Below are 14,099 nucleotides of genomic sequence, written 5' to 3' on the forward strand. Positions count from 1 at the left end.
GCAAAATTTGGATGTTTTCCTCGGAAGGTGTGTGGTCATCCGAGTCGGGGTCCTGAGAGTCCAGCCAAGATGGCGGCGCCCACTGGTCGCACATGGCTGGAGGTGTACAAGATGGCGCCACCCATCCGTTGCACGTGGTCCCCGGGGAACAAGATGGCGGCGCCCGGAGGCCGCATGTTGCTCTGGAGAATGAAGATGGCAGCGCCCGCTGGCCGCACGTGGCTCGTGGAGAGAGTTGTGGTGGCGGTCCCGGTTCGCCCCCGGAGACTGTGGCGACCGCCCAGGCCTGGCATACTGCCACAAAATGGCCCTTTTTGCCGCACCCTTTGCAGTAGGATGAGCGGGCCGGGCAGCGCTGCCGGGGGTGCTTGGCTTGCCCGCAAAAATAGCAGCGGGCCCCCCCGGGGTTGCCTGGCAGTCTCGCAGCACAAGCTTGATGGAGGATGCATCGGAGTCGGCCGTGGGGGGTTCCACGCTGCCCAAGGGGCTGCCGTGCGGTCAGGGACGTAAGCGCGGGCGTTTTGGAAGGCCACATCCAGGGAGCTAGCAAGGGCCCGTGCCTCCTTGTGGCCTAGTGTCTCTTTCTCCAGCAATCGCTGGCGGATTTGGGAGGACAGCATACCTGCAACGAATGCGTCCCGGATCAAAGGTTCTGTGTGGTCGCTGGCCGAAACATGCGGGCAGTCACAGTTCCTCCCTAACACCAGGAGTACACGGTAGAACTCCAGCGATTCTCCGAGGATTTGTCGCTAGCAGATGTCGGGCGTAGACCTGGTTTACAGGGCGAATATAGTGTCCTTTCAGCAGGGTCATTGCGGCCTCAAAATCGTCCACATCCTCGATGAGGGTGTAGATCTCTGGGCTCATCCTCGAGTGGAGAACTTGCAGTTTCTGGTCCTCCGTAGGTTCAGTCGTGGCCGTCCTGAGGTACCCTTTGAAGCACGCCAGTCAATGTTTGAAGGTTGCCGCTGAGTTTGCCGCGTGGGGGCTGAGTTGCAGACACTCCGGCTTGATTCGGAGCTCCATTCTTTAAAATCTAGTGCAATAAATTGATGCTCGATTAATAACTCCAGAAGCGAGATTGGAGACAAAGGCTTTATTGGACTAGATGTTTCCCCCAGCAGCGCAGGTACAGAATGCCGCTGCTGGGGAGACACAGGCTCTTAAAATCCGCCTTTCTGGGCAGAACCAGCAGGCAGGGTTCACCAATGAAATAGCAGCCTCAGGTACCTCCCACACCAATGGTCTTACAGCATTATTCAGGGTACCGTAATACCCCTAATACCGACGACCACAACAAAGAAAGACTGAGTGGAGCGCCTTTCAAAGGCATTACAATTTCAGAACATGCCCTGAATGCTTCACTGCAGTGGGATTGGACAACATGCTGCAAATAGGTCATGTCCAACACTGAGTTCCTCAAACACCTTGGCCCATGTGCCTGCTGCTGGTTGACTCAATTCCTCACAAGGGTTACCTGTGAAGGAAGTCTGTCTAAACCCTGACACATGTCCAAAGTCATCAGCCTCCCAAAATCAGGCAAAGGCCCAAACCGACCTTCAGGTTACTGACCAATATCATTGCTCTCCTAGTGAGGCGAGGTCCTAGTGAGGCGAGATCCCGACTGTGGATAGAGCCAGAGGTGGGGAAAATCTTGAAAGCTGATCAAGCCGACTTTCGGCGATGGCGTAGCACATGCGACCAGGTGCTTGCCCTAACCACCTGCATTGAAAATGACCTTGAAAGTCACCTCGAAACAGGCGCTGTCTTTCATTGCAGCACATGACACGGTCTGGCACACTTGCCTCCTTGTCAAAGTCTCAAGAGTCCTCCCTCCCCTTGGGTTACTGATCATCACATTACGACTCTGTGACAGATATTCCGGGTACACATGGGTGATGAGGCAAACCGCCTTCCCCAGGAATCTGTCCTAGCCTCAACAGGGGCTGGTTTAGCACACTGGGCTAAATCGCTGGCTTTTAAAGCAGACCAAGGCAGGCCAGCAGCACGGTTCAAATCCCGTCCCAGCCTTCCCGAACAGGCGCCGGAATGTGGTGACTAGGGGCTTTTCACAGTAACTTCATTTGAAGCCTACTTGTGACAATAAGCGATTTTCATTTCATTTCACTCTTTCCAATCTCGATATCAAAAATCTGCTTCTCGGAAATTCATCAATTCTGATGATATCTGCGGTGTCTCGAACATTTTCTAAACTAGATGCAGTGCGAAGCAACATGGTTGCAAAGTTGACTGACTAATATAAGATGTGACACCTTCAGCCCAGCAGCAACAAAACAATCTCAAGTGTATTCCACCTCCACAATGCTAGCGCCAAGAGGGAACTCAACATATCCTTGAATGGCAAGAGATTGAATCATGAACAACATCCTATTTATCTTGGTGTTACCCTTGGCTGAATACTGACATGCAAAGAAGATCTGAGCAAGACAGCAGCAAAGATCAAAACACAAAATAACCTCCTCTGCAAAACTTCTGATTCTTCATGGGGTGTAGATGCTCAAACCTTAAGGACCTCAGCTCTTGACATGGCCCACTTAACTGCAGCGTGCTGTGTATCAGTATGGTACAACCTATCCCACACCAGTCTTGTAGTTACCCGGCTCAACATGACAATGTGTATCTTCTCAAGTGCCCTCTGATCAACTCAAATCTCCTGGCTCCACATCTTGAGCAACATCCCACCCCTTCACAAAAGGAGGGAGATTGCAACAGAAATATTCTGGAGAAGGTTTACATCAACCCAAGCCCGCCGCTATACAAGGATCGTACCAACCCACCAGTTGCTTGACTCCCCTCATTACGGGCTGTATGTCTAAGACCACTGTGCCAAGGAATAATAGCAGAGTCCCTATGGCAATAGGAATGGAACCAGCACACCACCATTGAAAAACACTTCCTCACCACAGATCCCACAACCCGCCACCCGGCTGCCATGCCAACATTGGGCGCTCCTCAACTGTTTCCACACTGGCCAAGGTCTTTGTGGAGCAAATTGGCGCAAGTGGGGCTTTGCAGAGCACTGGGACTGCAGTTGCGGTGCACCCCAATCAAGGACTCACATTACTGAAGATTGCCCCCTGACAAAATTTGGCACTGGACTCAGAGCTCCATTTAGCCACTACGGAAGCTACTGCCTGGCTTGACGATTTCTGCACGCACTAATAATAATAATTTGCCACTGATTAAGATGAAGACCATCCCAACAGTGCAGCTCCCACTTTTCCCAGTACTGGTGCCAGTGCCCCATGAATCAAAACCCATGGTATTGTTGTTTGAGTCTTCCTGTCCACACTCAGTGCTCTCCTAGGCTCACCTTTCCGGTGAGACACAATGGATAACTCTCTGGAGCAGCCCGATCTTTGTACTGATCAGTGCTCTTGTCCTGCCTTATCAGCCACGACCCTTTGGGCAGCAGCCTGGTCTCTGTCTCAGAATGTTGCAGGTACCAACTCCACTCCAGAAGTCTGAATACCAAAATCTAGGCTGACATTTCAGTACAATACTGAGGGACTGCTGGACTGTAGGGGGTCTCTTGAATGAGATGTCAAATTGACGCCCTTTCTCATTTCACAAAAGGATCTCGGAGATCTTGTGGCAATATTTCAGAGATGAACAGGCAAGTTATCTCTGTCTTTCAGCCAATATTAATCCTTCAATCAACATCACAAAAAGCATATCATCAGGATTATCTCATTATTTGTTGTGGTATCTCACTGTGCACAAATATTCTGCTGTGTTCCCTATATTACAACAGTGATTCCCCTTCAAAAGTACTTCACTGTATGAACAGTGATGGCAATGTATGACACGATATAAATCAGGAAGTTATAGGTGCACGTAACAAGGGTAATAAAATAATCATGGGGGAATTCAATCAACCAATAGATTGAATGAACCTAGTGAGCAGTATTGCTGTGGAGGACAAATTCCAGGAATATATACAAGATGGTTTTCTGGAACAGCGTGTTGAGGAACCAATTAAAGAATGGACTATTCTAGATATAGCATTGTTCAGTGAGAAAGGGCTAATTAATAAATCTCATCGTAAAGGAGCCTTTAGGCAAGAGTGACCGTAATATGATGGAATTCCGCATTAAGTTTGAAACTGATGTAGTTCAATCCAGCAGCCACAGACCCAACCCATGCTGGATGGGTGGGTGCTGGGAGGAGAATATTGACAACATGATAAAGATGGAAAGTTGCTCGTGCAAGGAAGAGTCAAGTGTTTATTTTGCGCACACATTAACTTTACTTTTTTGTACATTTCACAGCAACGCCAAGCCAAGTTCTATGAAAAAATCATGAATGTTCTGAGGCCGAAACCTGACTACTTTGCAATTGGCTACAATGGCCAAAGTTTCCCCACCTTCATCCGGGTAAGAATATCATTCTATTTTGCAAAAGAATGTGCTCTATTTTCCTTAAGAGTGAAGGATGCGTTATAACTCATGGGTAGACCAAAGCTTTTGCCTGTGGAAAAGAGCATAGTGGCAATGTCAATAGCTGAGTAAATTGGCTTGATCCTGTCGGGAATTTGGAAGAGTTACAGGTGATATCATTCAAACATACAATATTCTGAAGGGGCTTGAAAGGGTAGATAGTGAGAGGATGTTCCCCCTGGCTGTCAAGAACACGGGGACGCAGTGTAAGGATAAGGGGCTGATCATTTAGGACAGACGTGAGAAAACTTTATCTTTCAGAGGGTTGCGAGTCTTTTGAATTCTCTACCCCAGAAGGTTGTGAAAGCCCCATTACTGAATATGTTTCAGGCTGTTATAGGTAGATTTATGGTCTCTCAGCGAATCAAGGGACATAGTGAGCTAGTGGGAAAGTGGAGCTTTAGAAGATGTCGGGTGGATAATCATGATGTGGAGATGCCGGCGTTGGACTGGGGTGGGCACAGTAAGAAGTCTCACAACACCAGGTTAAAGTCCAACAGGTTTATTTGGAATCACTAGCTCCTTCATCAGGTGAATGAAGAGATAGGTTACACAAACACAGCATAAATAGACAAAGCCAATGATGATACTTTGAATGCGAGTCTTTGCAGGTAATTTAGTCTTTATAGGTCCAGGTGGTGTGACTGGAGAGAGGGATAAATACAGATTAAAGAGATGTGAATTGTCTTAAACCGGACAGTTGTGGATAACACGACTGGGAACCAGGCTGAATGTAGAAGACTCAGAGGGGTAGAGAATAATCAAGGAAAAGATGGAGTAGGAAAAGAGACTGGAAGCTAATACAGAAGGGAATCCCAAAATCTTCCATCAGTATAAAATAGTAAAAGGATAGCAAAAGGAAGAATAGGGCTGATTTGGGCCTAAAATCACATGGAGGTAAGGGACATAGTTAGGGTATTAAATAAATACTTTGCATCTGTTCTTACCAAAGACGAATATGGGGTGGGATTCTCTGATCCTGAGGCTAAGTGTTGACGCCGTCGTAAACGTCGTCACATTTTGCGACGGCGTCAACAAGCCCCCAGGAGCAGCAATCCTGAGCCCCACAGGGGCCAGCACGGCACTGGAGCAACTCACGCAGCTCCATCTGCCGATACCGGCGTCAAACGGGCGCCACGGGTCTGCGCATGCGCACTGCGACCGGCGCAAACTCGCTCATGCATGCTGCGACCAGCGCAAACTCACGCGTGCATGCTGCGACCAACGCAAACTCACGCATGCGTGCTGTGACCGGCGCAAACTCACGCATGCGCGCTAGCTTCCTTCTCCGCGCCGGCCCCGACGCAACATGGCGGAGAGCTACAGAGACCGGCGCGGAGTAAAAGGGGCCCCCACCAGGAGAAGTCGGCCCGCCGGTCAGTAGGCCCCGATCGTGGGCCAGGACATGGTGGAGACCCTCCCCCCGCGGGTCAAATACCCCCTCCCCCCACCAGGCCCCCCCCTCCCCCCCCCCACAGGATGGACGCCGAGGTCCCGCCAGGTAAAACCACATGTGACCGGTGCCGGCGGGACTCGGGATATCTTGGCGGCCACTCGGCCCATCCCGCACGGAGAATCGGCGGACCAGTGTCGGGGCAGCATCACGTGAATCGCGCCCAGCCCGGTGATTCTCCGACCATCACCCGGGGTCAGAAAATCCCGCTCATGCTGTCTAGGTCATGGTAAAAGGGGAAAGTTCAGACACTTGAAGGATTTAACATCAATAAGGAGGAGGTGTTGGATTGGCTGTTTGTGTTTATAGTTGGTAAGGTATCAAGATTGGATGAGTTACTTTGAAAGCACTGGCCACTATTTTCCAGTCTTCCTTACAGCCAGAGATCTTAAGAATTGCAAAAGTTACACCCTTGTTCAAAATAGGATGTAAAGATAAGCCTTTTTTTTTAATATAAATACTATGATTCTATGGTAATCGCAGCTTGTTCATGCAGAAGCATGGGTCAACATATGAACCAAGGAGTAGGTTATTCAATCATTCCATAAGACCATTCAATAGGATCATGTCTGATCTGATTGTAACTTCAACTCTGCCAACCCCCAATAACCTTTCACTCTCTTGAAAATCAAGAAACTATCTTGCTCTTCCTTAAAAATAGTCTGTGAGGAGTCTGCACGTTCTCCCTGTGTCTGCGTGGATTTCCTCCGGGTGCTCCGGTTTCCTCCCACAGTCCCACAGTCCAAAGATGTGCAGGTTAGGTGGATTGGCCAGGCTAAATTGTCCTTAGTGTCCAAAATTGCCCTTAATGTTGGATGGGGTTACTGGGTTATGGGGATAGGGTGGAGGTGTGCGGTTGGGAAGGGTGCTCTTTCCAAGAGCTGGTGCAGACCCGATGGGCCGAATGGCCTCCTTCTGCACTGTAAATTCTATGAAACACATCCCTTTTTTTTTAATAAATATTTTATTGAAAATTTTTGGTCAACCAACACAGTACATTGTGCATCCTTTACACAATATTATAACAACACAAATAACAATGACCTATTTTATAAACAAAAAATGAATAAATAATAAATAACAAAAATGAAAACTAACCCGAATTGGCAACTGCCTTATCACAAGTAACACTCTCCAAAAATATAATTTAACAGTCCAATATATAATTATCTGTCGCAACGACCTATACATATTATACAGTATATATTAACAACCCTGAGTCCTTCTGGTTCCTCCTCCCCCCCCACCCACCCCCCCACCTCCCCCCCCCACCCCCCCCCCCCCCCCCCCCCCGATCCTGGGCTGCTGCTGCTGCCTTCTTTTTTCCATTCCATCTATCTTTCTGCGAGGTATTCGACGGACGGTTGCCACAGCCTGGTGAACCCTTGAGCCGACCCCCTTAGAACGAACTTAATCCGCTCTAGCTTTATAAACCCCGCCATGTCATTTATCCAGGTCTCCACCCCCGGGGGCTTGGCTTCTTTCCACATTAACAATATCCTGCGCCGGGCTACTAGGGACGCAAAGGCCAAAACATCGGCCTCTCTCGCCTCCTGCACTTCCGGCTCTTGTGCAACCCCAAATATAGCCAACCCCCAGCTTGGTTCGACCCGGACCCCCACTACCTTTGAAAGCACCTTTGTCACCCCCATCCAAAACCCCTGTAGTGCCGGGCATGACCAAAACATATGGGTATGATTCGCTGGGCTTCTCGAGCACCTCGCACACCTATCCTCCACCCCAAAAAATTTACTGAGCCGTGCTCCAGCCATATGTGCCCTGTGTAATACCTTAAACTGAATCAGGCTTAGCCTGGCACACGAGGACGACGAGTTTACCCTGCTTAGGGCATCTGCCCACAGCCCCTCCTCGATCTCCTCCCCCAGCTCTTCTTCCCATTTCCCTTTTAGTTCATCTACCAGAGTCTCCCCTTCGTCCCTCATTTCCCTATATATATCTGACACCTTACCATCCCCCACCCATGTCTTTGAGATCACTCTGTCCTGCACCTCTTGTGTCGGGAGCTGTGGGAATTCCCTCACCTGTTGCCTCGCAAAAGCCCTCAGTTGCATATACCTGAATGCATTCCCTTGGGGCAACCCATATTTCTCGGTCAGCGCTCCCAGACTCGCGAACTTCCCATCCACAAACAGATCTTTCAGTTGCGTTATTCCTGCTCTTTGCCACATTCCATATCCCCATCCATTCCCCCCGGGGCAAACCTATGGTTGTTTCTTATCGGGGACCCCCCCAAGGCTCCAGTCTTTCCCCTATGCCGTCTCCACTGTCCCCAAATCTTCAGTGTAGCCACCACCACCGGGCTTGTGGTGTAGTTCCTCGGTGAGAACGGCAATGGGGCTGTCACCATAGCCTGTAGGCTAGTCCCCCTACAGGACGCCCTCTCTAATCTCTTCCACGCCGCTCCCTCCTCCTCTCCCATCCACTTACTCACCATTGAAATATTAGCGGCCCAATAATACTCACTTAGGCTCGGTAGTGCCAGCCCCCCCCTATCCCTGCTACGCTGTAAGAATCCCTTCCTCACTCTCGGGGTCTTCCCGGCCCACACAAAACCCATGATGCTCTTTTCAATCCTTTTAAAAAAAGCCTTCGTGATCACCACCGGGAGGCACTGGAACACAAAGAGGAATCTCGGGAGGACCACCATCTTAACCGCCTACACCCTCCCTGCCAGTGACAGGGATACCATATCCCATCTCTTGAAATCCACCTCCATTTGTTCCACCAACCGCGTTAAATTTAACCTATGCAATGTGCCCCAATTCTTGGCTATCTGGATCCCCAGGTAACGAAAGTCCCTTATTACCTTCCTCAACGGTATGTCCTCTATTTCTCTACTCTGCTCCCCTGGATGCACCACAAACAACTCACTTTTCCCCATGTTCAATTTATACCCTGAAAAATCCCCAAACTCCCCAAGTATCCGCATTATTTCTGGCATCCCCTCCGCCGGGTCTGCCACGTATAGTAGCAAATCGTCCGCATACAAAGATACCCGGTGTTCTTCTCCTCCTCTAAATACTCCCCTCCACTTCTTGGAACCCCTCAACGCTATCGCCAGGGGCTCAATCGCCAGTGCAAACAATAATGGGGACAGAGGGCATCCCTGCCTTGTCCCTCTATGGAGCCGAAAATATGCAGATCCCCGTCCATTCGTGACCACGCTCGCCATTGGGGCCCTATACAACAGCTGCACCCATCTAACATACCCCTCTCCAAAACCAAATCTCCTCAACACCTCCCACAAATAATCCCACTCCACTCTATTAAATGCTTTCTCGGCATCCATTGCCACTACTATCTCCGTTTCCCCCTCTGGTGGGGCCATCATCATTACCCCTAACAGCCTCCGTATATTCGTGTTCAGCTGTCTCCTCTTCACAAACCCAGTTTGGTCCTCGTGGACCACCCCCGGGACACATTCCTCTATTCTCATTGCCATTACCTTGGCCAGGATCTTGGCATCTACATTTAGGAGGGAAATAGGTCTATAGGACCCGCATTGTAGCGGGTCCTTTTCCTTCTTTAAGAGAAGCGATATCGTTGCTTCAGACATAGTCGGGGGCAGTTGTCCCCTTTCCTTTGCCTCATTAAAGGTCCTCGTCAATACCGGGGCGAGCAAGTCCACATATTTTCTATAGAATTCGACTGGGAATCCATCCGGTCCCGGGGCCTTTCCCGCCTGCATGCTCCTAATTCCTTTCACCACTTCTTCTACCTCGATCTGTGCTCCCAGTCCCACCCTTTCCTGCTCTTCCACCTTGGGAAATTCCAGCCGATCCAAGAAGCCCATCATTCTCTCCCTCCCATCCGGGGGTTGAGCTTCATATAATTTTTTATAAAATGTCTTGAACACTCCATTCATCTCTCCGCTCCCCGCTCCATCTCTCCTTCCTCATCCCTCACTCCACCTATTTCCCTCGCTGCTCCCCTTTTCCTCAGTTGGTGTGCCAGCAACCTGCTCGCCTTCTCCCCATATTCGTACTGTACACCCTGTGCCTTCCTCCATTGTGCCTCTGCAGTGCCCGTAGTCAGCAAGTCAAATTCTACATGTAGCCTTTGCCTTTCCCTGTACAGTCCCTCCTCCGGTACTCCCGCATATTGTCTGTCCACCCTCAAAAGTTCTTGCAGCAACCGCTCCCGTTCCTTACTCTCCTGCTTCCCTTTATGTGCCCTTATTGATATCAGCTCCCCTCTAACCACCGCCTTCAACGCCTCCCAGACCACTCCCACCTGGACCTCCCCATTATCATTGAGTTCCAAGTACTTTTCAATGCACCCCCTCACCCTTAGATACACCCCCTCATCTGCCATTAGTCCCATGTCCATTCTCCAGGGTGGGCGCCCTCCTGTTTCCTCCCCTATCTCCAAGTCTACCCAGTGTGGAGCGTGATCCGAAATGGCTATAGCCGTATACTCCGTTCCCCTCACCTTCGGGATCAACGCCCTTCCCAGCACAAAAAAGTCTATTCGCGAGTAGACTTTATGGACATAGGAGAAAAACGAGAACTCCTTACTCCTAGGTCTGCTAAATCTCCACGGGTCTACACCTCCCATCTGCTCCATAAAATCTTTAAGTACCTTGGCTGCTGCCGGCCTCCTTCCAGTCCTGGACTTCGACCTATCCTGCCCTGGTTCCAACACCGTATTAAAATCTCCCCCCATTATCAGCTTTCCCATCTCTCGGTCCGGAATGCGTCCTAGCATCCGCCTCATAAAATTGGCATCATCCCAGTTCGGGGCATATACGTTTACCAAAACCACCGTCTCCCCCTGTAGTTTGCCACTCACCATCATGTATCTGCCCCCGTTATCCGCCACTATAGTCTTTGCCTCGAACATTACCCGCTTCCCCACTAATATAGCCACCCCCCTGTTTTTCGCATCTAGCCCCGAATGGAACACCTGCCCCACCCATCCTTTGCGTAGCCTAACCTGGTCTATCAGTTTCAGGTGCGTTTCCTGTAACATAACCACATCTGCCTTAAGTTTCTTAAGGTGTGCGAGTACCCGTGCCCTCTTTATCGGCCCGTTCAGCCCTCTCACGTTCCACGTGATCAGCCGGGTTGGGGGGCTTCCTACCCCCTCCCCTTGTCGATTTGCCATCACCTTTTTCCAGCTCCTCACCCGGTTCCCACGCAGCTGTATCTCCCCCAGGCAGTGCCCCCCCACCCATCCCCTCCCATATCAGCTCCCCCCTCTCCCCAGCAGCAGCAACCCAGTAATTCCCCCCTCCCACCCCCCCCGCTAGATCCCCCGCTAGCGTAATTACTCCCCCCATGTTGCTCCCAGAAGTCAGCAAACTCTGGCCGACCTCGGCTTCCCCCCGTGACCTCGGCTCGCACCGTGCGACGCCCCCTCCTTCCTGCTTCTCTATTCCCGCCATGATTATCATAGCGCGGGAACCAAGCCCGCGCTTCTCCCTTGGCCCCGCCCCCAATGGCCAACGCCCCATCTCCTCCACCTCCCCTCCTCCCCCCATCACCACCTGTGGGAGAGAGAAAAGTTACCACATCGCAGGATTAGTATATAAAACTCCTCTTTCCCCCCTTTTTAACCCCCCTCTTTGCCCCCCACATTCGCCCCACTACTTTGTTCAAACGTTCTTTTTAATAACCCGCTCATTCCAGTTTTTCTTCCACAATAAAAGTCCACGCTTCATCCGCCGTCTCAAAGTAGTGGTGCCTCCCTCGATATGTGACCCACAGTCTTGCCGGTTGCAGCATTCCAAATTTTATCTTCTTTTTATGAAGCATCGCCTTGGCCCGATTAAAGCTCGCCCTCCTTCTCGCCACCTCCGCACTCCAGTCTTGATAAACGCGGATCACCGCGTTCTCCCATTTACTGCTCCGAGTTTTCTTTGCCCATCTAAGGACCATTTCTCTATCCTTAAAACGGAGGAATCTCACCACTATGGCTCTGGGAATTTCTCCCGCTCTCGGCCCTCGCGCCATCACTCGGTATGCTCCCTCCACCTCCAACGGACCCGCCGGGGCCTCCGCTCCCATTAACGAGTGCAGCATCGTGCTCACATATGCCCCGACGTCCGCTCCCTCCACACCTTCAGGAAGACCAAGAATCCTCAGGTTGTTCCTCCTTGCGTTGTTCTCCAGTGCCTCCAACCTTTCCACACATCGTTTCTGATGTGCCTCATGCGTCTCCGTCTTCACCACTAGGCCCTGTATGTCGTCCTCATTCTCAGCTGCCTTTGCCTTCACGACCCGAAGCTCCCGCTCCTGGGTTTTTTGTTCCTCCTTTAGCCCTTCAATCGCCTGTAATATCGGGGCCAACAGCTCTTTCTTCATTTCCTTTTTGAGCTCTTCCACACAGCATTTCAAGAACTCTTGTTGTTCAGGGCCCCATGTTAAACTGCCACCTTCCGACGCCATCCTGGTTTTTGCTTGCCTTCCTTGCCGCTGTTCTAAAGGATCCACTGCAATCCGGCCACTTTCTCCTCCTTTTTTCATCCGTGTCCAGGGGGGATTCCCTTCTGGTTTACCGTACAGTGTTTTTAGCCGTCAAAATTGCCGTTGGGGCTCCTATCAAGAGCCCAAAAGTCCGTTTCACCGGGAGCTGCCGAAACGTGCGACTCAGCTGGTCATCGCCGCACCCGGAAGTCCAAAAGATAAGCCTCTTAACTACATGTCAGTCAATTTAACCTCAGTCATGGGGGAACTTGAAGAAACAATAATTCAGGACAAAATTAATAGTCACATGGACAAAATTGGGTTAATTAAAGAAAGCCAGTGTGGATTTGTTAAGGGAAAGCATGCTGACCTAATTGGTCGGGCTTTTTGAGAAACTCATTATGAGGGTTGGTGAGTGTAATGTTGATATGGTCTACATGGATCTAACGGAAACTTACAAGGTACTGCGAGTCCTGGATAGAGTGGACGTGGAAAGGATGTTTCCAAATGTCGGAAAAACTAGAACCAGGGGCGTCATTCTCCGACCCCCCGCCGGGACGGAGAATGGCCGTTGGCCGCCGTGAATCCCGCCCCCGCCGAAGACTCCGGTACCGGAGATTGGGCGGGGACGGGAATTGGGCCGCGCCGGTTGGCGGGACCCCCCGCTCAATTCCCCGGCCCGGATGGGCCGAAGTCCCGCCCAGAAATTGCCTGTCCCGCCGGCGTAAATCAAAGCTGGTATTTACCGGCGGGACCAGGCGGTGTGGGCGGGCTCCGGGGTCCTGGGGGGGCGCAGGGCGATCTGACCCCGGGGGGTGCCCTCACGGTGGCCTGGCCCACGATCGGGGCCCACCGATCCGCGGGCGGGCCTGTGCCGTGGGGGCAGCTTTCCCTTCTGCCTCCGCCACGGCCGCCTCCATGGCGGAGGCGGAAGAGACTCTCCCCACTGCGCATGCGCGGGAAGCTGCCGGCCGCCGCTGATGCTCCCGCGAATGCGCCGCATTTCCGCACCAGCTGGCGATCCACCAAACGCCATTTCCGCCAGCTGGCGGGGTAACAAACGCCATTTCCGCCGGCTGGCGGGGCGGAAATCCCTCCGGCGTCGGCCTAGCCCCTCAATGTTGGGGCTCGGCCCCCAAAGATGCGGAGCATTCTGCACCTTTGGGCCGGCGCGATGCCCGTCTGATTGGCGCCATTTTTGGCGCCAGTTGGCAGACATCGCGCCGTTGGGGGAGAATTTCGCCCCAGAATACAAAATCTCAGGCTAAAAGGACGTTCCTTTCAGACATAGATAGATAGGTTCTTGATTAATAATGGGATCAGGGGTTATGGGGAGAAAGCAGGAGATTGGGGATGAGAAAAATATCAGCCATGATTGAGTGGCGGAGCAGACTCGATGGGCCGAGTGTCCTAATACTTCTCCTATGCCTTATGGTCGTATGGTCCAAAGGCATTTGATAAAGGGCCCCATAACAGACTTGTGAGTAAATTTGAAGCTTATGGTATAAAAGGGACAGTGGCAAAATAGATATTAAATTGACTGAGTGACAGGAAATAGAGAGATGTGGTTAATGAATGTGCTTTTGGACTGGAGGAAAGTTCTTGTAGAATTCTCCAGGGTCAGGGTCAGGACCACCTTTGAGAGCAAACAAAGCCCTTGAAGAATACAAAGAAAGTAGGAAGGAATTTAAGCAAGGAATTAGGAGGGTTAAAAGGGATTATGAAAAGTCCTTGGCAAACAGGATTAAGGAGGATCCC

General features: G+C 51.1%; 1 protein-coding gene across 1 annotated transcript in view; it reads left to right on the plus strand.

The window, feature by feature from the left end:
• Positions 1-14,099, plus strand: part of LOC140409300 (dedicator of cytokinesis protein 2-like) — a 1,572,852-nt gene that overhangs the window by 1,460,190 nt on the left and 98,563 nt on the right. The window contains exon 40 of the mRNA XM_072497681.1: positions 4,293-4,397. Within this exon, the coding sequence (XP_072353782.1) occupies positions 4,293-4,397 (105 nt within the window). The remainder of the gene's footprint in view (positions 1-4,292; positions 4,398-14,099) is intronic.

The sequence above is a fragment of the Scyliorhinus torazame genome, chromosome 3, assembly GCF_047496885.1.
Source record: "Scyliorhinus torazame isolate Kashiwa2021f chromosome 3, sScyTor2.1, whole genome shotgun sequence".
NCBI classification, from domain to species: domain Eukaryota; kingdom Metazoa; phylum Chordata; class Chondrichthyes; order Carcharhiniformes; family Scyliorhinidae; genus Scyliorhinus; species Scyliorhinus torazame.